The sequence below is a fragment of the Centropristis striata genome, chromosome 14, assembly GCF_030273125.1.
Source record: "Centropristis striata isolate RG_2023a ecotype Rhode Island chromosome 14, C.striata_1.0, whole genome shotgun sequence".
NCBI classification, from domain to species: domain Eukaryota; kingdom Metazoa; phylum Chordata; class Actinopteri; order Perciformes; family Serranidae; genus Centropristis; species Centropristis striata.
The window spans coordinates 35,597,867-35,620,461 of NC_081530.1; the positions used below are offsets into that span (position 1 = coordinate 35,597,867).

Below are 22,595 nucleotides of genomic sequence, written 5' to 3' on the forward strand. Positions count from 1 at the left end.
CACAGAGCAACCAGAGCCAGAACATGCTGCAGAAAAACATTGCAGAAGCAGAATTGAGCATTTTAGTCCCAAAGTAGAGATGGGCTAGTCTGGCTATGTAAACATCAGTCATGTTCGCGCTCGATGTTTCCTTGAATTTCTGTCGCTCTACATTCGTCATCTGGTATAACTGATACGATTGGATAAGAGCTACATACAGATGCTTATGAAAGACATTCGTCGCGCCCAATAAACGGCTCTGGAGGATCGTAAACCACGCCTCCTCTGCGGAAAAATGCAAAGCTGGTAACCAGACAAATCTCATTTGTGATTAGTCTGGTGTTAGCCAGACTAGTTGCAGATGAAATTATTTAAATATGGCATTTAACCAGCAGTTTAAGATGAACATCAGCCAATCAGGATGAAGCAAAAAAAGAAAATAATGTTGTTTTAAAGGAATTATACAGTATTTCATATGCAAGTGAACATCATACTGATTAATAACATAGAGAAGTATTAATGTCTGCTACCTTATTATACAGGAGAGTCATTTCAGAGAATTCTAAATATCCAGAGAACTTTTCAGTGAGAAACAACAACATCACACATCAGATGACTGCTACAACGATACATACAGTAACTCTACTGAAACTGCACGGTTCTGTTTGGTGACATTAATACAATGTTACGACTCAACATATATAAATTTATATCTAATTCTCTCCGCTGAGACTCTGTATGGATCATAGATTGACTGTTGACTAGTGCGAGACACTGTTTTAAAAGTAGTTAGAGGCTTTCTAGCCAATTTCAAGCCAAAGCTCAGAACAAAACCTGGTGAGTTACCATGGTGACCTAGCCAGGTTAAAAGAGAACCACCTTGGAGATACTGATAACCAGGGTTAAAGCTCAGGTTACCTCACTGACCCTCAAATCCTTCTTCAAAATACAGGGCTCTGAAATCACATAACAGGGATAGCTGGTTTAGGGATTTCTGGTCTAAATTAAAACACAGCATGCCTATCCTTGAACCACAAAATGAAGGAGGGACAACTTTCAGGCAACTTTGGTCAACCAAGAATGTTTTTATTTTGTTTTGCTATTAGAAAAAAAAACTTGTTGGTGTTACACTTCTACAATCAAATAAGGAATTAAAATATCAGTTTGTGAACTTTCGTTTTGTAAAACAAAACAAAAATGAACAGAAAGGAAATGAATATCATATCACATCATGGAGAAGAAAGTGTTGTTTAATTATATTGTAGGTAAATTTCATACACACAGAATAAATATTTATAAAAGTGACTACACGCTTTGAAGCATTGAAAAAAGACTTGAAATAGTTTATCGAGTCCTTCAAAAAGATTGAAAAAGAGGTTTACATCTCTTCATGTGGGCTGCTGGCTGGAGGCTCTGTCTCTTTGTTCTCCTCAGTTTGATGAAACTTTGAGGATGAGCGGCCAGCACATTTATGAAAGGTTTTTCTCAAGTGTGGACTCTCATGTGTTTCTTTAAGTACTCACTTTGTGCAAAAGATTTAGCACACACTGAGCAGCCGAAAGGTTTCTCTCCTGTGTGGAGTCTCATGTGTGCATTTAAATGTCCACTCCGTGTAAAAGTTTTCTTACAAACTGAGCAGCTGAAAGGTTTCTCTCCTGTGTGGAGTCTCATGTGTGACTTTAAAGTTTCAAACCGTGTAAAAGTTTTCTTACAAACTGAGCAGCTGAAAGGTTTCTCTCCTGTGTGGAGTCTCATGTGTGACTTTAAAGTTCCACTCAGTGTAAAAGTTTTCTTACAAACTGAGCAGCTGAAAAGTTTCTCTCCTGTGTGGAGTCTCATGTGTGACTTTAAATGTCCACTCCGTGTAAAAGTTTTCTTACAAACTGAGCAGCTGAAAGGTTTCTCTCCTGTGTGGAGTCTCATGTGTCTCTTCAGATAGCACTTGTAGCCAAATCTTTTCCCACACTCAGAGCAGCTAAATTGTTTCTCACCAGCACAAAATGAGGAATCTCTGACAGGGTAGCCATCTTTTTTCAAACAGTTCAAACCTGACTGAGGTTCTCTGGTCTCCTTCCAATCAGCACTGTCATCAGTCTCAGGTTCAGAAGAGTCTGCAGGCTCGTCACCAGTATCAGGTTGTAAATGTGGCTCTGGATCAGAGTTCCTGTCTGGTTCTGGTCCTCCACAGTCCTCTCCATCAGCTTCTGTTTCCATCTGTTCAGTCTGTGTTTGATGAAGCTGTGAGGACTGAGGTTTCTCTTCATCTTCTTCACTCTTCACAGGGATAGGAGTGAATGTGAACTTGATGATATCAGCCTCCTCCAGCCCCTGAAGCTGCTCTCCCTCCTGACTGGTCCGAGGTTCCTCCTGTTCCTCCTTAATGTATAGGGGCTCTGGCTGTAGAACCGTTTGGACCGCCGTGTCTTGGCTCAGACTTCCTCCTTCTATGAACTCTTCCTCTGCGTCACGCTTCCCTCTGTGGATCTTTGGGAGGTGAGTGGTGTCACTCTCCTGTTCTTCTTTAATGTGTGGGGGCTCTGGGTCCTCCTGGTCAAGAGTTGAGCTCCTCTCCTGTTGCTCGGAGGGAAACTCCTCTTTAACCACCAACAGCTGCTGGGCGTCTGTAGAGAAGGGTAAACACACACAGAGGCTCTTACAGCAGCTAAAGTAGTCTGTAAACTGACATTTAAACATTATGATCATGAAGTTGATTTAGATCTGAAACTGTACCATAATTAAGGATTCATCCATGTATATTTAGTTTCTGGAAATTCAAAAAATACATTATTTTAAAGCCTATTATTCTTGCTTAACAAGCTAACAGACATTTTCCAATAAAGCACAAAACATAACATTGTTTTAAGGGAATAATACAGTATTTCATATGCAAGTGAGCATCATACTGATTAATAATATAGTGAAGTATTGATGTCTGCTACCTTATTTTACAGGAGAGTCATTTCAGAGAACTCTAAATGTCCAAAAAACTTTTCAGTGAGAAACAAAAACCTCGCACATCAGCTGACTGCTACAACAACACATACAGTAACTCTACTGTAACTGCATGGCTCAGTTTGGTGACATTAATACAATGTTACGACTCAACACATTAAATTTATATCTAATTCTCCCCGCTGAGAATCTGTATGGATCATAGATTGACTGTTGACTAGTGTGAGACACTGTTTTAAAAGTAGTTAGAAGCTTTCTATCCAATTTAAAGCCAAAGCTCAGAACAAAACCTGCTGAGTTACCATGGTGACCTAGCCAGGTTAAAGACAACCACCTTGGAGATACTGATAACCAGGGTTAAACCTCAGGTTACCTCACTGACCCTCAAATCCTGCTTCGTAGTAAAGGGCTCTGAAATCACAGAACAGGGATAGCTGGTTTAGGGATTTCGGGTCTAAATTAAAACATAGTATGCCCTATCCTCGTATCACAAACTGAAGAAGGGACAACTTTCAGGCAACTTTGGTAATCCAAGAATGTTTTTATTTTGTTTTGCTGTTAGAAAAAAATAAAGTTGTCACTGTTACACTTCTACAATCTAATATTTAATTAAAATATCAGTTTGTGAACTTTCGTTTTGTAAAACAAAACAAAAATAGTCAGAAAGGAAATTAATATATCACATCATGGAAAAGAAAGTGTTGTTTAATTATATTGTAGGTAAATTTCATACACACAGAATAAATATTTATAAAAGTTACTACAAGCTTTAAAGCATTTAAAAAAAGACTTGAAATAGTTTATCGAGTCCTTTAAAAAGATTGAAAAAGAGGTTTACATCTCTTCATGTGGGCTGCTGGCTGGAGGCTCTGCCTCTTTGTTCTCCTCAGTTTGATGAAACTTTGAGGACAAGCGGCCAGCACATTTATGAAAGGTTTCTCTCATGTGTGGAGTCTCATGTGTCTCTTTAAAGCTCCACTCACTGTAAAAGTTTTCTTACAAACTGAGCAGCTAAAAGGTTTCTCTCCTGTGTGGGTTCTCATGTGTGCCTTTAAAGCTCCACTCACTGGAAAAGTTTTCTTACAAACTGAGCAGCTGAAAGGTTTCTCTCCTGTGTGACATATCATATGTGACTTTAAAATTCCACTCACTGGAAAAGTTTTCTTACAAACTGAGCAGCTGAAAGATTTATCTCCTGTGTGGAGTCTCATGTGTAACTTTAAAGATCCACTCCGTGTAAAAGTTTTCTTACAAACTGAGCAGCTGAAAGGTTTCTCTCCTGTGTGGGTTCTCATGTGTGCCTTTAAAGCTCCACTCACTGGAAAAGTTTTCTTACAAACTGAGCAGCTGAAAGGTTTCTCTCCTGTGTGACGTATCATATGTGACTTTAAAGTTCCACTCAGTGTAAAAGTTTTCTTACAAACTGAGCAGCTGAAAGGTTTCTCTCCTGTGTGGAGTCTCATGTGTAACTTTAAAGATCCACTCCGTGTAAAAGTTTTCTTACAAACTGAGCAGCTGAAAGGTTTCTCTCCTGTGTGGAGCCTCATGTGTGACTTTAAAGTTCCACCCTGTGTAAAAGTTTTCTTACAAACTGAGCAGCTGAAAGGTTTCTCTCCTGTGTGGAGCCTCATGTGTCTCTTCAGATCGTACTTGTAGCCAAATCTTTTCCCACACTCAGAGCAGCTAAATTGTTTCTCACCAGCACTAAATCTGGAATCTCTGACAGGACCATCATCTTTTTTCAAACAGTTCAAACCTGACTGAGGTTCTCTGGTCTCCTTCCAATCACCACTGTCATCAGTCTCAGGTTCAGAAGAGTCTGTTTGATGAAGCTGTGAGGACTGAGGTTTCTCTTCATCTTCATCACTCTTCACAGGGACAGGAGTGAATGTGAAAGTGGTGATATCAGCCTCCTCCAGCCCCTGAAGCTGCTCTCCCTGCTGACTGGTCCAAGGTTCCTCCTGTTCCACTTTAATGTGTGGGGGCTCTGGGTCCTCCTGGTCCTGGTCCAGACTGCAGCTCCTCTCCTGCTGCTCAGAGGGAAACTCTTCCTTCACCACCAACAGCTGCTGGACGTCTGTAGAGAAGGGAAAACACACACAGAGGTTTGGATTAAGATTAGATTAAGATTAATTACTTTATTAATCCCACAATGGGGATATTCATCCTCAGCATTCAACCCATCCTCTTTTTTTCACACACAAGTGAACACACCATGCAAGGAGCAGTGGGCAGCACATTACTGCACCTGGGGAACCAGCGACTCTCCGGTCACAAGTCCGATTCCCAACCTCTGGGCCACGGACTGCTTTGCATGGAATGCGTCTCACTGTTCACCACATGGTGGTGCAGGTAAAAACCAATTAATTACTTTGTCAAAGACACTTTCTGGAGCTAGACAAAGACGTTTGTGGTAGCAAGCCATAAAACAGTTGGACTGAACCGCTGAAATCATCAAAAAATTCTCATATATTTGTTTAATAATTATTTAATTGTCTAGAGCTATTGTTGACTTCAGATTCTTGCTCTAATGTAGCTGATCATCACAGGTTGCAGCAGCACTGCTATTAAAAGTTGAGCTGTGTGTCTGTATGAAATGAGCTCTGTGTAAATATGAGAATTTCAGATGATTTCAGCGGTCCAGTCCGTCCGTTTACTGGCTTGAAACCATAATCGTCTCCGTCTACCTTCAAAGGGAGTTTTTGACAAAGAAATCAACAGGAATGAAAGGCAGTTTTTTTCCCTATATTTGTTTTGACATCCAACCACAGAGCCAGACATCATTACCCCCGAAACTCTTCTGTTGTCCTCTTTTTTCTTATTGTTTTCATAGATCAGTTATTGATAGGAGAAGTTTCTGCAGATTTAAAGTAACATTTACAAACATAGTAGCAGTTCTTCTGTCCGTAACACACACATATCCTGACTTTTAAATAAAACAACCTGCTCTGTGTAACTGAAGTAAAGTAACTAACCTGCTCTGTGTACCTGAAGTAAAGTAACTAAACTGATCTGTGTAACTGAAGTAAAGTCACTAACCTGCTCAGCGTAACTAAAGTAAAGTAACTAACCTGCTCTGTGTAACTGAAGTAAAGTAACTAACCTGCTCTGTGTAACTGAAGTAAAGTAACTAACCTGCTCTGTGTAGCTGAATCTGAGGGTTGAAAACAGCGTCCAGTAGTTTCTGTTGTCGCTCGTTCTTCTCTTTTGAACGACAAAGTTGCTCCTCGTACTCTGCTATCGTTCTTTCAAACAGCCCAAATATCTCTTCAGCAGCCGCAGTCAGTCGCTGCTCCACCAGCGCTCTCACCGTTTGGACTTTAGACATTTTTCACACAGTGACACCAACTTTTTCTCCACACAAACTCCGTCAGAAACACAGTTTGCTCTCCATCAAACAGTCACTCTGACTAGCGCTGTGGTGCTAACCAGCTAGCATGCTAAGCTAACTTGAATGTGTTTGTAGTCTACCGGGAGATGAGTCAGAGGTAAAACATCCAGAAAGAAAAGGTGAACAGCACAAAGTCCATTCAGACAGGTTTATCCGGACACACAGAGGCTCTGACGGATCACAACACAAACTTTCTCACACAAAGAAAGTGACTCCGCTGTCTCTACGGACGTTGGACGGCATATCGCTGAAAGAGAAACATCCGGTTCAGCTACAACTTGGTGGGACACCTTCAAAATAAAAGTCGATCCGTCAGTCTCTGGAATTCAATCATAAAGGGAAACAATGTTTTGAGACACTTGTGACCAAAGTGTTTGTGTTACTTTTAAATCTTATGGATTCGTATTTTTTTGAATTTACACTATTTATATTTAAACTATTTGTGCTTTTGTGCTTAAACTGCTGCTTAACAATTTCGCTCAAGATAAATAAATAACTTCTTAACATGCAGGATAACCTACAAACATTTTAGAGATTCATATTTTCATACTTTTACAAAGATGAGTACAGTACTATGTAAATAAGCTGTTTTTCCTTTTAAACAGTAAATTGTTTATTTAAAGATTACAGACATTTATTTTGAAGGTGAGCCTTAAAGTGTAATCTCTCAGAGGTAACAGCATTTCAGCAAGCACTGCATTTTAAATAAAGTAATATATATGTTTACAGTGCATTCAGAAAGTATTTAGACCAAGGCATGTGGTGACTTCTGGCAAAAAAAAAGTGTGAATTATTGAGTTGATGTATTTATTTAACCACTCCAGGTGCTCTCAATGCCTCCTGTTGATGTCAAACCTGACAGCTGCACAAACAGCACACTGACAGTTACTCTGTAAACTGACATTTAAACATTATGATCATGAAGTTGATTTAGATCTGAAACTTTACCATTATGAAGGATTCATCCATGTATATTTAGTTTCTGAAAATTCAAAAAATAAATTATTTTAAAGCATATTATTCTTGATTAACAAGCTAATAGACATTTTCCAATAAAGCATAAAACATAACATTTTTTAAAGGATTAATACAGTATTTCATATGCAAGTGAGCATCATACTTATTAATAATATAGTGAAATTTTGATGTCTGCTACCTTATTTTACAGGAGAGTCATTTCAGAGAACTCTAAACGTCCAAAAAACTTTTCAGTGAGAAACAAAAACCTCGCACATCACCTGACTGCTACAACAACACATACAGTAACTCTACTGAAACTGCATGGCTCAGTTTGGTGATATACAATGTTACGACTCAACACATTACATTTATATCTAATTCTCCCCGCTGAGAATCTGTATGGATCATAGATTGACTGTTGACTAGTGTGAGACACTGTTTTAAAAGTAGTTAGAGGCTTTCTATCCAATTTAAAGCCAAAGCTCAGAACAAAACCTGCTGAGTTACCATGGTGACCTAGCCAGGTTAAAAGAGAACCACCTGCTTCGTAGTACAGGGCTCTGAAATCACAGAACAGGGATAGCTGGTTTAGGGATTTCGGGTCTAAATTAAAACATAGCATGCCTATCCTCATACCACAAACTGAAGAAGGGACAACTTTCAGGCAACTTTGGTAAACCAAGAATGTTTTATTTTGTTTTGCTGTTAGAAAAAAATAAAGTTGTTATTGTTACACATCTACAATCTAATATTTAATTAAAATATCAGATTGTGAACTTTCGTTTTGTAAAACAAAACAAAAATGAACAGAAAGGAAATGAATATATCACATCATGGAAAAGAAAGTGTTGTTTAATTATATTGTAGGTAAATTTCATACACACAGAATGAAAATTTATAAAAGTTACTACAAGCTTTAAAGCATTTAAAAAAAGACTTGTAATAGTTTATCGAGTCCTTTAAAAAGATTGAAAAAGAGGTTTGCATCTCTTCATGTGGCTGCTGGCTGGAGGCTCTGCCTCTTTGTTCTCCTCAGTTTGATGAAACTTTGAGGACGAGCGGCCAGCACATTTATGAAAGGTTTCTCTCATATGTGGAGTCTCATGTGTTTCTTTACATTCCAACGTTGTGTAAAAGATTTATGACAAACTGAGCAGCTGAAAAGTTTCTCTCCTGTGTGGGTTCTCATGTGTGCCTTTAAAGCTCCACTCACTATAAAAGTTTTCTTACAAACTGAGCAGCTGAAAGGTCTCTCTCCTGTGTGGAGTCTCATATGTACATTTAAATGTCCACTCAATGTAAAAGTTTTCTTACAAACTGAGCAGCTGAAAGGTCTCTCTCCTGTGTGGAGTCTCATGTGTGACTTTAAAGTATCTCTAACTGTAAAAGTTTTCGTACAAAATGAGCAGCTGAAAGGTTTCTCTCCTGTGTGGGTTCTCATGTGTGCCTTTAAAGCTCCACTCACTGGAAAAGTTTTCTTACAAACTGAGCAGCTGAAAGGTTTCTCTCCTGTGTGAAGTATCATGTGTGACTTTAAAGTTCCATTCTCTGTAAAAGTTTTCTTACAAACTGAGCAGCTGAAAGGTTTCTCTCCTGTGTGGTGTCTCATGTGTTTCTTTAAAGTATCAATCCGTCTAAAAGTTTTCTTACAAACCGAGCAGCTGAAAGGTTTCTCTCCTGTGTGGAGACTCATGTGTGACTTTAAAGTTCCACTCACTGTAAAAGTTTTCTTACAAACTGAGCAGCTGAAAGGTCTCTCTCCTGTGTGGAGACTCATGTGTGACTTTAAAGTTCCACTCACTGTAAAAGTTTTCTTACAAACTGAGCAGCTGAAAGGTTTCTCTCCTGTGTGGATTCTCATGTGTGTCTTCATCCTGCTCTTGTAGCCAAATCTTTTCCCACACTCAGAACAGCTAAATCGTTTCTCACCAGCATGAAATGAGGAATCTGTGACAGGACCACCATCTTTTTTCAAACAGTTCAAACCTGACTGAGGTTCTCTGGTCTCCTTCCAATCACCACTGTCATCAGTCTCAGGTTCAGAAGAGTCTGTTTGATGAAGCTGTGAGGACTGAGGTTTCTCTTCATCTTCTTCACTCTTCACAGGGACAGGAGTGAATGTGAAAGTGGTGATATCAGCCTCCTCCAGCCCCTGAAGCTGCTCTCCCTCCTGACTGGTCCAAGGTTCCTCCTGTTCCTCTTTAATGTGTGGGGGCTCTGGGTCCTCCTGGTCCTGGTCCAGACTGCAGCTCCCCTCCTGCTGCTCAGAGAGAAACTCTTCCTTCACCACCAACAGCTGCTGGACGTCTGTAGAGAAGGGTAAACACACACAGAGGTTTAGGATTAAGATTAGATTAAGATTATTTACTTCATTAATCCCACAATGGGGATATTCAACCTCAGCATTCAACCCATCCTCTTTTTTTCCACACACAAGTGAACACACCATGCAAGGAGCAGTGGGCAGCACATTACTGCACCTGGGGAACCAGCCACTCTCCAGTTACAAGCCCGATTCCCAACCTCTGGGCCACGGACTGCTTTGCATGGAATGCGTCTCACTGTTCACCACATGGTGGTGCAGGTAAAAACCAATCAACTACTTTGTCAAAGACACCTTCTGGAGCTAGAGAAAGACGTTTGTGGTTGCAAGACATAAAACGGATGGACTGGACCACTGAAATCATCAGAAATTTTCATATATTTGTTTAATAATTATTTAATTGTCAAGAGCTATTGTTGACTTCAGATTCCTGCTCTAATGTAGCTGATCATCACAGGTTGCAGCAGCACTGCTATTAAAAGTTGAGTTGTGTCTGTATGAAATGAGCTCTGTGTAAATATGAGAATTTCAGATGATTTCAGCGGTCCGTCCGTTTACTGGCTTGAAACCATAATCGTCTCCGTCTAGCTTCAAAGGGAGTCTTTGACAAAGAAATCAACAGGAATGAAAGGCAGTTTTTTTTCTATTCTTGTTTTGACATCCAACCACACAGCCAGACATCATTACCCCCGAAACTCTTCTGTTGCCCTCTTTTTTCTTATTGTTTTCATAGATCGGTTATTGATAGGAGCTGTTTCTGCAGATTTAAAGTAACATTTACAAACATAGAAGCAGTTCTTCTGTCCGTAACACACACAAATCCTGACGTTTAAATAAAATAACCTGCTCTGTGTAACTGAAGTAGAGTAACTAACCTGCTCTGTGTAACTGAAGTAAAGTAACTAACCTGCTCTGTGTAACTGAAGTAAAGTAACTAACCTGCTCTGTGTAACTGAATCTGAGGGTTGAAAACAGCGTCCAGTAGTTTCTGTTGTCGCTCGTTCTTCTCTTTTGAACGACAAAGTTGCTCCTCGTACTCTGCTATCGTTCTTTCAAACAGCCCAAATATCTCTTCAGCAGCCGCAGTCAGTCGCTGCTCCACCAGCGCTCTCACCGTTTGGACTTTAGACATTTTTCACACAGTGACACCAACTTTTTCTCCACACAAACTCCCTCAGAAACACAGTTTGCTCCCCATCAAACAGTCACTATGACTAGCGCTGTGGTGCTAACCAGATAGCATGCTAAGCTAACTTGAATGTGTTTGTAGTCTATCGGGAGATGAGTCAGAGGTAAAACATCCAGAAAGAAAAGGTGAACAGCACAAAGTCCATTCAGACAGGTTTATCCGGACACACAGAGGCTCTGACGGATCACAACACAAACTTTCTCACTAACAATAAAGAAACTGCTACGAGCTGCCGTCTTGATTAAACAGCGTGAAGTTAGCCGCATTAAAGACGACAGCTTCCGGGGCATAGGAGAGGATGGGTTTCAAAATAAAAGCCCCAAATTTCTGAAATGACGGACTTCCTCTGACAAACACACAGTAAGATAAATTATTAAAACAGACTCAGAATATTTCTCGAGGTTGTTGTTTTTGAATCTTCCAGCCACAATAAGGGTCATAAAATAATAATAATAATAATAATAATAATAATAAATACTAATAATAATAATTCAGAAAGTATAAGAACACTTCACTCTTTTCACATGTATTAATGTTGCAGCTAAAATGATTTAAATAAGGCATTTAACCAGCAGTTTAAGACGAAAATCAGGATAAAGCGGGAATAAAATAAAATAACATGCTATTATAAAGGAATTATACAGTATTTCACATGCAAGAGAACATCATACTGATTAATAACATAGAGAAGTATTAATGTCTGCTACCTTATTATACAGGAGAGTCATTTCAGAAAATTCTAAATATCCAGACAACTTTTTAGTGCGAAACATCAACCTCACACATCAGCTGACTGCTACAACGACACATACAGTAACTCTACTGTAACTGCATGGCTCAGTTTGGTGATATACAATGTTTCAACTCAACACATTAAATTTATATCTAATTGTCACCGCTGTGAATCTGTATGGATCATAGATTGACTGTTGACTAGTGTGAGACACTATTTCTAAAAGTAGTTAGAGGCTTTCTAGCCAATTTCAAGCCGAAGCTCAGAACAAAACCTGGTGAGTTACCATGGTGACCTAGCCAGGTTAAAAGAGAACCACCTTGGAGATACTGATAACCAGGGTTAAACCTCAGTTTACCTCGCTGACCCTCAAATCCTTCTTCGTAGTACAGGCCTCTGAAATCACATAACAGGGATAGCTGGTTTAGGGATTTCTGGCCAAAATTAAAACATAGCATGCCTATCTTCGTACCACAAACTGAAGAAGGGACAACTTTCAGGCAACTTTGGTAACCCAAGAATGTTTTTATTTTGTTTTGCTGTTAGAAAAAAATAAAGTTGTCACTGTTACACTTCTACAATCTAATATTTAATTAAAATGTCAGATTGTGAACTTTCGTTTTGTAAAACAAAACAAAAATGAACAGAAAGGAAATTAATATATCACATCATGGAAAAGAAAGTGTTGTTTAATTATATTGTAGGTAAATTTCATACACACAGAATGAAAATTTATAAAAGTTACTACAAGCTTTAAAGCATTTAAAAAAAGTTTAGCGAGTCCTTTAAAAAGAGGTTTGCATCTCTTCTTGTGGGCTGCTGGCTGGAGGCTCTGCCTCTTTGTTCTCCTCAGTTTGATGAAACTTTGAGGACGAGCGGCCAGCACATTTATGAAAGGTTTCTCTCATGTGTGGAGTCTCATGTGTTTCTTTACATTCCCACTTTGTGTAAAAGATTTATGACAAACTGAGCAGCTGAAAAGTTTCTCTCCTGTGTGGGTTCTCATGTGTGACTTTAAAGCTCCACTCACTGTAAAAGTTTTCTTACAAACTGAGCAGCTGAAAGGTCTCTCTCCTGTGTGGAGTCTCATATGTACATTTAAATGTCCACTCAATGTAAACGTTTTCTTACAAACTGAGCAGCTGAAAGGTCTCTCTCCTGTGTGGAGTCTCATGTGTGACTTTAAAGTATCTCTAACTGTAAACGTTTTCTTACAAAATGAGCAGCTGAAAGGTTTCTCTCCTGTGTGGATTCTCATGTGTGCCTTTAAAGCTCCACTCACTGGAAAAGTTTTCTTACAAACTGAGCAGCTGAAAGGTTTCTCTCCTGTGTGGGTTCTCATGTGTGACTTTAAAGCTCCACTCACTGGAAAAGTTTTCTTACAAACTGAGCAGCTGAAAGGTTTCTCTCCTGTGTGAAGTATCATGTGTGCCTTTAAAGTTCCATTCACTGTAAAAGTTTTCTTACAAATTGAGCAGCTGAAAGGTTTCTCTCCTGTGTGGAGACTCATGTGTGACTTTAAAGTATCAATTCGTCTCAACGTTTTCTTACAAACTGAGCAGCTGAAAGGTCTCTCTCCTGTGTGGAGCCTCATGTGTGACTTTAAAGTTCCACTCACTGTAAAAGTTTTCTTACAAACTGAGCAGCTGAAAGGTTTCTCTCCTGTGTGGATTATCATGTGTGTCTTCATCCTGCTCTTGTAGCCAAATCTTTTCCCACACTCAGAGCAGCTAAATCGTTTCTCACCAGCATGAAATGAGGAATCTGTGACAGGACCACCATCTTTTTTCAAACAGTTCAAACCTGACTGAGGATCTCTGGTCTCCTTCCAATCACCACTGTCATCAGTCTCAGGTTCAGAAGAGTCTGTTTGATGAAGCTGTGAGGACTGAGGTTTCTCTTCATCTTCTTCATTCTTCACAGGGACAGGAGTGAATGTGAACTTGGTGATATCAGCCTCCTCCAGCACCTGAAGCTGCTCTCCCTGCTGACTGGTCCAAGGTTCCTCCTGTTCCTCTTTAATGTGTGGGGGCTCTGGCTCCTCCTGGTCCTGGTCCTGGTCCAGACTGCAGCTCCTCTCCTGCTGCTCAGAGGGAAACTCTTCCTTCACCACCAACAGCTGCTGGACGTCTGTAGAGAAGGGAAAACACACACAGAGGTTTGGATTAAGATTAGATTAAGATTAATTACTTCATCAAACCCACAATGGGGATATTCATCCTCAGCATTCAACCCATCCTCTTTTTTTTTTTACTTTGTCAAAGACACTTTCTGGAGCTAGACAAAGACGTTTGTGGTAGCAAGCCATAAAACAGTTGGACTGAACCGCTGAAATCATCAGAAATTCTCATATATTTGTTTAATAATTATTTAATTGTCTAGAGCTATTGTTGACTTCAGATTCTTGCTCTAATGTAGCTGATCATCACAGGTTGCAGCAGCACTGCTATTAAAAGTTGAGCTGTGTGTCTGTATGAAATGAGCTCTGTGTAAATATGAGAATTTCAGATGATTTCAGCGGTCCAGTCCGTCCGTTTACTGGCTTGAAACCATAATCGTCTCCGTCTACCTTCAAAGGGAGTCTTTGACAAAGAAATCAATAAGAATGAAAGGCAGTTTTTTTTCTATTCTTGTTTTGACATCCAACCACAGAGCCAGACATCATTACCCCCGAAACTCTTCTGTTTCCCTCTTTTTTCTTATTGTTTTCATAGATCGGTTATTAATAGGAGTTGTTTCTTAAGGATTTACATTTAGCTCTTTTAAATATCAGATCTCTGGTTGGCAAATCTTTCTTAATCAATGATTTTATTCACAAGCACAACCTTGATTTTATGTTTTTAACTGAAACTTGGTTAAGTCAGCATAATAGTGCAGCAGTTCTTATTGAGTCAACCCCCCCCCCCAAATTTTAGTTTCTTCAGTGAAGCAAGAATACATAAGAGAGGAGGTGGAGTTGCCACCCTGTTCAAGGACAGCTTCCAATGCAAAAACATGTCTTATGGTCAGTTTGACTCCTTTGAATATGTTGCCATTCAGTTAAAATCACCCTATAGAGCAATCTATTTGACCATCTACAGACCCCCCAAATATGATGCAAGGTTTTTTGATGACTTCGCCAAACTACTGTCTGTTGTGTGCATAGATTTTGACTGTGTTGTTTTAGTGGGTGATTTTAACATTCATGTTGATAATCCTGAAGATGGGTGTGCTAAAGAACTTTTAAATATTCTGGATAACTTTGGGCTTTCTCAGCATGTCACAGATCCAACACATAACAGAGGACACATATTAGATCTAATTATTACCAAAGGTCTGAATATCTCTGGGATTGTGGTGAACGATGTTGCTCTTTCTGATCACTACTGTGTTCTGTTTAAAATGACCACACTTGCCAATCCAACAAAAGGTGAAGCAGAGGTAATCAGGAAGCGCTATGTAAATGAAAACACTTGTGCATTATTCACCCAGGATTTTACACCATCACCAACCCTGCCCTCAGCTCTAGTTGATGACCTTGTTAACAGTTTTAGTTCCAATGTTATGACTGTTATTGACTCCATCGCCCCAATTAAGACCAAAGTTCTGTTGGGGAGGAAAAAGTCACCCTGGAGAAACGCCAAACTGGTTAAAGTGCAGAAAAAAGTATGTAGACAAGCTGAACGCAGGTGGCGAAAGAACAAACTCCAAGTATATTACGATATTTATAAAGGAGGGTCTTCGCAACTATAATCAGGAACTGAAGAATGCAAGGCAGTCATATTTTTCAGAGATTATCAATAGAAACAGTAATAATGCCCGCACACTTTTTTCTGTAGTAGACAGACTGACAAATCCCACAGCATCAGTCCCTCCTGAGCTGCTGTCTAACAAGTCATGCAATGACTTTGCAGCCTTTTTCACAAACAAAATATTACAGATAAGACAAGCAGTGTGCAGCTCCAGCTCAGGAATGATAACACTGGTGCCTTCCCATCCTCTAGTCAAGCTAGGACATGTTAGCCTCCTAGATTACACAACACTAACGGAAACGGTTTCAAAATTAAAGCCCACAACCTGCTGCCTTAATATTCTGCCTTCAAACTTTTTTAAAACTGTTTTCAACTGCATAGCTCCGGATGTACTGCAGATAATAAATACTTCTCTCCAAGCAGGACAGTTTCCACAGACTTTGAAAACTGCAGTAATAAAACCCCTCCTAAAAAATCTAATCTGGATTCCACAACAATTAGTAACTATAGGCCAATATCAAATCTGCCATTTCTGGGGGAAATCATTGAAAAGGTTGTTTTTGAGCAAATTCATGCTTTTATGATGCAAAACAATCTTTTTAACACATTTCAGTCTGGATTTCGGCGACACCACAGCACTGAGACTGTACTTATCAAAGTCTTAAATGATATTCATCTGAACACTGACGCAGGCAAATCCTCTGTCCTGGTTTTACTGGATCTCAGTGCTGCATTTGACACAGTTGATCATAACATACTAGTCAGCAGACTGGAACAGTGGGTGGGGCTCACTGGCACTGTGCTACAATGGTTCAAATCTTACTTACAAGATAGGGACTTTTTTGTGTCAATTGGAAACCATGAGTCTTAGCGAACTATGATCACATGTGGGGTTCCTCAAGGGTCCATCCTCGGGCCGCTTCTATTCAACATCTATATGCTACCGCTAGCTCAGATTATGGAACATCACAACATCTCCTACCATACTTATGCCGATGACACACAACTCTACATTTCAGTGTCCTCACATGACTACAGTCCCTTACTCTCATTGAGTAACTGTATTCATCAAATCAATGAGTGGATGTGCCAGAACTTTCTACAGCTAAATGCAGAGAAGACAGAGGTGATCATTTTTCGGCCCTAAAAATGAAAGATCTAAGATCAGCGCTCACCTTGGCTCTATGTCATTGACAGCTACAAATCAAGCCAGAAATCTTGGTGTAATTATTGACTCAGACCTGAACTTCAACAGCCATCTAAAGCTTATCACTAAATCTGCCTATTGCCACCTGAAAAACATAGCTAGAACTAAGGGGCTTCTGTCCAAACAAGACATGGAAAAACTTATCCATGCATTTATTTTTAGTAGGTTGGATTACTGCAATGGCATCTTCACAGGTCTTAACAAAAAATCAATCAGGCAGCTGCAGCTGATCCAAAACGCTGCCGCCAGAGTCCTCACAAACACCAGGAAACTGGACCATATTACACCGGTTCTTAAATCACTACACTGGCTTCCTGTGAGTCAGAGGATAGATTTTAAAATCTTACTGCTGGTCTACAAAGCACTGAATGGTCTCGGACCAAACTACATGCTTGATCTGCTCCCTCTCTACGAAGCATCCAGACCCCTTAGGTCATCTGGAACTGGCTTGTTGTGTCCCCCAAGAACAAGAACTAAGCAGGTGAGGCAGCTTTCAGTTATTCTGCTCCTCACCTGTGGAACAAACTACCTGCAGATCTGAGGTCTGCCCAAACGGTCAGCTCCTTTAAATCAGGACTAAAAACACTATTGTTTACTGAAGCGTACTCTTAACTTTAACACTTATCTGCTCTACTCTACTGCCCTTACTTTTTAACTACACAATGTTTGACTTGTGGTTTTTATTATTTTATCTCTTTTTTTTATCCTGCTGTATCTTATTTTATCCTATTTATATTTTCATTTCTATTTCCCTGTTTTAATTGTGTCTTGCTGTTTTAATGTGTATGTAAAGCACTTTGAATTACCTTGTGTTGAATTGTGCTATACAAATAAACTTGCCTTGCCTTGCCTTTCTGCAGATTTAAAGTAACATTTACAAACATAGAAGCAGTTCTTCTGTCCGTGACACACACAAATCCTGACGTTTAAATAAAGTAACCTGCTCTGTGTAACTGAAGTAGAGTAACTAACCTGCTCTGTGTAACTGAAGTAGAGTAACTAACCTGCTCTGTGTAACTGAAGTAAAGTAACGAACCTGCTCTGTGTAACTGAAGTAAAGTAACGAACCTGATCTGTGTAACTGAAGTAAAGTAACTTACCTGCTCTGTGTAAGTGAAGCTGAGGGTTGAAAACAGCGTCCAGTAGTTTCTGTTGTCGCTCGTTCTTCTCTTTTGAACGACAAAGTTGCTCCTCGTACTCTGCTATTGTTCTTTCAAACAGCCCAAATATCTCTTCAGCAGCCGCAGTCAGTCGCTGCTCCACCAGCGCTCTCACCGTTTGGACTTTAGACATTTTTCACACAGTGACACCAACTTTTTCTCCACACAAACTCCGTCAGAAACACAGTTTGCTCTCCATCAAACACTCACTCTGACTAATGCCGCGGTGCTAACCAGATAGCATGCTAAGCTAACTTGAATGTGTTTGTCGTCTACCGGGAGGTGAATCAGAGGTAAAACATCCAGAAAGAAAAGGTGAACAGCACAAAGTCCATTCAGACAGGTTTATCCGGACACACAGAGGCTCTGACGGATCACAACACAAACGTTCTCACGAACAATAAAGAAACTGCTACGAACTGCCGTCTTGATTAAACAGTGTAAAGTTAGCCGCAGTAAAGACGACAGCTTCCGGGGCATAGGAGACGATGGCTTTCAAAATAAAAGCCCCAAATTTCTAAAATTACAGACTTCCTCTGACAAGAACACAGTAAGATAAATTACCAAAAACAGACTCAGAATATTTCTCAAGGTTTTTTTTTTAAATATTTCAGCCACAATAAGGGTCATAAAATAATAATAATAATAATAAAAATTCAGAAAGTATTAAGAGCACTTCACTCTTTTCACATTTATTAATGTTGCAGCTAAAATTATTTAAATAAGGCATTTAACCAGCAGTTTAAGACGAACATCAGGATAAAGCGGGAAAAAAATAAAATAACATGCTGTTATAAAGGAATTATACAGTATTTCACATGCAAGAGAACATCATACTGATTAATAACATAGAGAAGTATTAATGTCTGCTACCTTATTATACAGGAGAGCCATTTCAGAAAATTCTAAATATCCAGACAACTTTTCAGTGCGAAACATCAACCTCACACATCAGCTGACTGCTACAACGATGCAAACAGTAACTCTACTGAAACACATTTAAATTTATATCTAATTCTCCCCGCTGAGACTCTGTATGGATCATAGATTGACTGTTGACTAGTGTGAGACACTGTTTCTAAAAGTAGTTAGAGGCTTTCTAGCCAATTTCAAGCCGAAGCTCAGAACAAAACCTGCTGAGTTACCATGGTGACCTAGCCAGGTTAAAAGAGAACCACCTTGGAGATACTGATAACCAGGGTTAAACCTCAGGTTACCTCACTGACCCTCAAATCCTTCTTCGTAGTACAGGCCTCTGAAATCACATAACAGCTGGTTTAGGGATTTCTGTCCTAAATTAAAACATAGCATGCCTATCCTCGTACCACAAAGTGAAGAAAGGACACTCTCTGACACAAAGAACATTTATTTGCATAGAACCATTGAAAAACAAAGCACCAGAACATGCTAACAGAGGACATAGAGCAGATTTGAACCTGAAATTGACATGTCAACAGGACATTAAGAGGTTGATTAAACAAAAACACTGAAACTAAGGTCAAATTTAAATGTTGAACTGCAGTTTTGGTAAAAAAAAAAAAAAAATATAGAAAAAATAGCTGAACTGTTCAACTCCTGGTAAACCATCACGAGACAGAAGTTAAAAAGACAATATTTCAGCCTAACCTGGACAGCAAACTAAAGAATGGACACTATCTGACACAGAGTAAAAGTATTTGTATAGAACCATTGAAAAACAAAGCACCAGAATGTGCTAACAGAGGACACAGAACAGACTTAAACCTGAAATGAACATGCCAACAGGTCATTAAGAGGCTGATTAAACAGAAACCCTGAAACTAAGAAACAACAACTGTGATGAGGACCTTTTCACTGAATTTACAGCAGACTGAGTTCTGCTAGTTTACTTCCAATCACCACTGTCATCAGTCTCAGGTTCAGGAGAATCTCCAGTATCCTCATCAGTCTCTGGACCATCTTGATCCGAGTTCCTGGCTGCTTCTGGTCTTCCACAGTCCTCTCTATCAGCTTCTGTTAGCATCTCTTCATGTGGGCTGCTGGCTGGAGGCTCTGCCTCTTTGTTTTCCTCAGTTTGATGAAACTTTGAGGATGAACGGCCAGCACATTTATGAAAGGTTTCTCTCAAGTGTGGACTCCCATGTGTTTCTTTAAATATCCACTTTGTGCAAAATATTTTGAGCACACTGGGCAGCTGAAAAGTTTTTCTCCTGTGTGGAGTCTCATGTGTGCCTTCAAAGTTCCACTCTGTGTAAAAGTTTTCTTACAAATTGAGCAGCTGAAAGGTTTCTCTCCTGTGTGGACTCTCATGTGTACATTTAAAGTTCCACTCTGTGTAAAAGTTTTCTTACAAACTGAGCAGCTGAAAGGTTTCTCTCCTGTGTGGAGTCTCATGTGTCTCTTCAGATCGCGGTTGTAGACAAATTTTTTCCCACACTCAGAGCAGCTAAATCGTTTCCCACCAGCACTAAATCTGGAATCTCTGACAGGGCCGCCATCTTTTTTCAAACAGTTCAAACCTGACTGAGGTTCTCTGTTCTCCTTCCAATCACCACTGTCATCAGTCTCAGGTTCAGAAGAGTCTGCAGACTCGTCCTCAGTATCAGGTTGTAAATGTGGATCTGGATCAGAGTTCCTGTCTGGTTCTGGTCCTCCACAGTCCTCTCCATCAGCTTCTGTTTCCATCAGTTCAGTTTGTGTTTGATGAAGCTGTGAGGACTGAGGTTTCTCTTCATCTTCTTCACTCTTCACAGGGACAGGAGTGAATGTGAACTTGATGATATCAGCCTCCTCCAGCCCCTGAAGCTGCTCTCCCTCCTGACTGGTCCAAGGTTCCTCCTGTTCCTCTTTAATGTGTGGGGGCTCTGGCTCCTCCTGGTCCTGGTCCTGGTCCAGACTGCAGCTCCTCTCCTGCTGCTCAGAGGGAAACTCTTCTTCACCCACCGACAGTTGCTGAACGTCTGCAGGAAACACAGAAACACAGATTGAGGAAAAATACAGTCTGTGTATTCATCTCTGTTTGACACAGATTGTTGAAACTATAGCTTCCAAAATGCTTTGGGAATATCAACAGGAACCATAACTTAACTTACAAACCTGCTCTGTGTAACTAACCTGCTCTGTGTAACTGAAGTAAAGTAACCAACCTGCTCTGTGTAACTGAAGTAAAGGAACTAACCTGCTCTATGTAACTGAAGTAAAGTAACTAACCTGCTCTGTGTAACTGAAGTAAAGTAACTAACCTGCTCTGTGTAACTGACGTAAAGGAACTAACCTGCTCTATGTAACTGAAGTAAAGTAACTAACCTGCTCTGTGTCACTGAAGTAAAGTAACTAACCTGCTCTGTGTAACTTAAGTAAAGAAACTAACCTGCTCTGTGTAACTGAAGCTGAGGCTTGAAAACAGCGTCCAGTAGTTTCTGTTGTCGCTCGTTCTTCTCTTTTGAACGACAAAGTTGCTCCTCGTACTCTGCTATCGTTCTTTCAAACAGCCCAAATATCTCTTCAGCAGCCGCAGTCAGTCGCTGCTCCACCAGCGCTCTCACCGTTTGGACTTTAGACATTTTTCACACAGTGACACCAACTTTTTCTTCACTTCCTCTCAGTTTGTCTCAGACGAGCCGCGATGCTAACCAGCTAGCATGATAAGCTAACTGGCTGTTTGTAGTTCGGCGGATAAATATATAAATATTTATGTGAATATTGAGTCAGCGGGAAATGTTCCGTGTTTGTCCTTTCAGACAGATTTATCCGGACTCACAGCGGCTCCGAAGGAGCTCAACTCACGCTGTCACACGTCGAATAAGAGGCTCGTCGGCGTCATATTGCTAACGGCAACTCCGGTTACATCACTTCCGGTATCATGCAGCCCTTCAAAATAAAACCTCCAGAAGCCTTTCAGTTCCACAATAATGTAAACAAACTGTAATATCATTCACTGTGCAGTATAAATACTTTTATCTGTGTAATAGTGCAACTTCCCTGTTCATAATGGTCCTCATTTTTTATATCTATTCTCTTTATATTGTTTTACCTTCTTGTTCATTTTGATCAGACCAGGGTTATAACAGTTTTGGATTTTCATTAGTTTTATTTTCAATTCCGTTGTAATTTTTTTTTTCAAATTCAGTTAGTTTTAATTCGTTTTTCGAGTGAGTTTCTTGTTTAAATTATTTTTTATTTTTGGGAAAATGCTTAGTTTTGGTTTAGTTTGAGTTTTTTTAGTAATGGGGTATTTTTTGGGTGCCAGATTTAAAAAAGTCACAATAAATGTTTCCTTTATTTCCTTTGTCTGATCCATCTCAGCCCCAATAAGTTTATTAAATTATAAAACCAGATAGATAAAATAGATTTCATACCAACCAAAAAGGTTTACGTATGAAAAAAGTTGACAAAGACGAAAACGATCCTTCGTTTTCGTCTTTGTCAACTTTTCACTATAATTTTAGTTAGTTTTGTAACCACACAATACAGTTTCAGTTTGTTATCATTTTTTAAAAAAACTCTTTATTTTAATTTCAGTTAGCGAAAAAAAAAATTCAATACCAGTTTTCATTATTTTGTTAGTTTTCGTTAACTATAATAACCTTGGATCAGACTTTATTTATCCTTCAGTCATCACAGCGGCTCAACAAACAGACACATAGATATAGAAAAACAGAATAAAGAATATTAGAAATAATACATATTATAGACATTATATACATCGATTTCTGCTATTTGGCATTATTAATAATATATCGTTTTTCTGTTTGTTTGTTTTCCTGATTGCATTTTACAGATATTGCACATTGGAGGAAATATATTTTAGCATGTTAAATAGGTTAATTAAGTTGTAGCATGTAGTGGTATGAACCTCAATGAATAAATATATTAAATATGTGCAGAGATATACACAGTATAGTATACGTGGTATATGACATTTATAAAATAGAAAAAATACAGAAGTCCTAATGTGGTCAGAGTAACGAGAAAGTTTGTTATTGTTTATA

General features: G+C 39.4%; 3 protein-coding genes across 3 annotated transcripts; all 3 read right to left on the reverse strand.

Moving 5' to 3' along the window:
* Window positions 1–898: 898 nt before the first annotated feature.
* Window positions 899–6,548, reverse strand: LOC131984437 (zinc finger protein 619-like). The gene is made up of 4 exons (XM_059349256.1): window positions 6,067–6,548; window positions 4,520–5,008; window positions 2,327–2,600; window positions 899–935 (listed from the first exon to the last, which is right to left on the reverse strand). Exons 1-4 carry the CDS (start codon window positions 6,257–6,259, stop codon window positions 899–901), a joined length of 993 nt encoding a protein of 330 aa, XP_059205239.1. The 5' UTR covers window positions 6,260–6,548.
* Window positions 6,549–12,062: 5,514 nt separating this feature from the next.
* LOC131984840 (gastrula zinc finger protein XlCGF57.1-like) lies at window positions 12,063–18,056 on the reverse strand. Its single transcript, XM_059349823.1, has 2 exons — window positions 17,566–18,056; window positions 12,063–13,657 (listed from the first exon to the last, which is right to left on the reverse strand). Exons 1-2 carry the CDS (start codon window positions 17,756–17,758, stop codon window positions 12,432–12,434), a joined length of 1,419 nt encoding a protein of 472 aa, XP_059205806.1. The 5' UTR covers window positions 17,759–18,056; the 3' UTR covers window positions 12,063–12,431.
* A 919-nt stretch (window positions 18,057–18,975) lies between these two features.
* On the reverse strand, window positions 18,976–21,425 carry LOC131984871 (zinc finger and SCAN domain-containing protein 5B-like). Its single transcript, XM_059349862.1, has 2 exons — window positions 20,975–21,425; window positions 18,976–20,564 (listed from the first exon to the last, which is right to left on the reverse strand). The coding sequence occupies exons 1-2, from the start codon at window positions 21,165–21,167 to the stop codon at window positions 19,729–19,731; spliced, it is 1,029 nt and encodes a 342-aa protein (XP_059205845.1). The 5' UTR covers window positions 21,168–21,425; the 3' UTR covers window positions 18,976–19,728.
* Between the last annotated feature and the right edge of the window lie 1,170 nt (window positions 21,426–22,595).

What these genes read in the sequence shown, in the direction of transcription:
- LOC131984871 (XM_059349862.1), bottom strand. Translation starts at nt 21,167, where the DNA reads ATGTCTAAAGTCCAAACGGTGAGAGCGCTGGTGGAGCAGCGACTGACT. An exon ending in GCTTCAGTTACACAGAGCAG is followed by an intron (nt 20,565 to 20,974) that starts GTTAGTTTCTTT and finishes TGTTTCCTGCAG; the next exon opens with ACGTTCAGCAACTGTCGGTG.
- LOC131984437 (XM_059349256.1), bottom strand. Translation starts at nt 6,259, where the DNA reads ATGTCTAAAGTCCAAACGGTGAGAGCGCTGGTGGAGCAGCGACTGACT. An exon ending in GATTCAGCTACACAGAGCAG is followed by an intron (nt 5,009 to 6,066) that starts GTTAGTTACTTT and finishes CCTTCTCTACAG; the next exon opens with ACGTCCAGCAGCTGTTGGTG. An exon ending in GAGGAACCTCGGACCAGTCA is followed by an intron (nt 936 to 2,326) that starts GGAGGGAGAGCA and finishes ATGTGATTTCAG; the next exon opens with AGCCCTGTATTTTGAAGAAG.
- LOC131984840 (XM_059349823.1), bottom strand. Translation starts at nt 17,758, where the DNA reads ATGTCTAAAGTCCAAACGGTGAGAGCGCTGGTGGAGCAGCGACTGACT. An exon ending in GCTTCACTTACACAGAGCAG is followed by an intron (nt 13,658 to 17,565) that starts GTAAGTTACTTT and finishes CCTTCTCTACAG; the next exon opens with ACGTCCAGCAGCTGTTGGTG.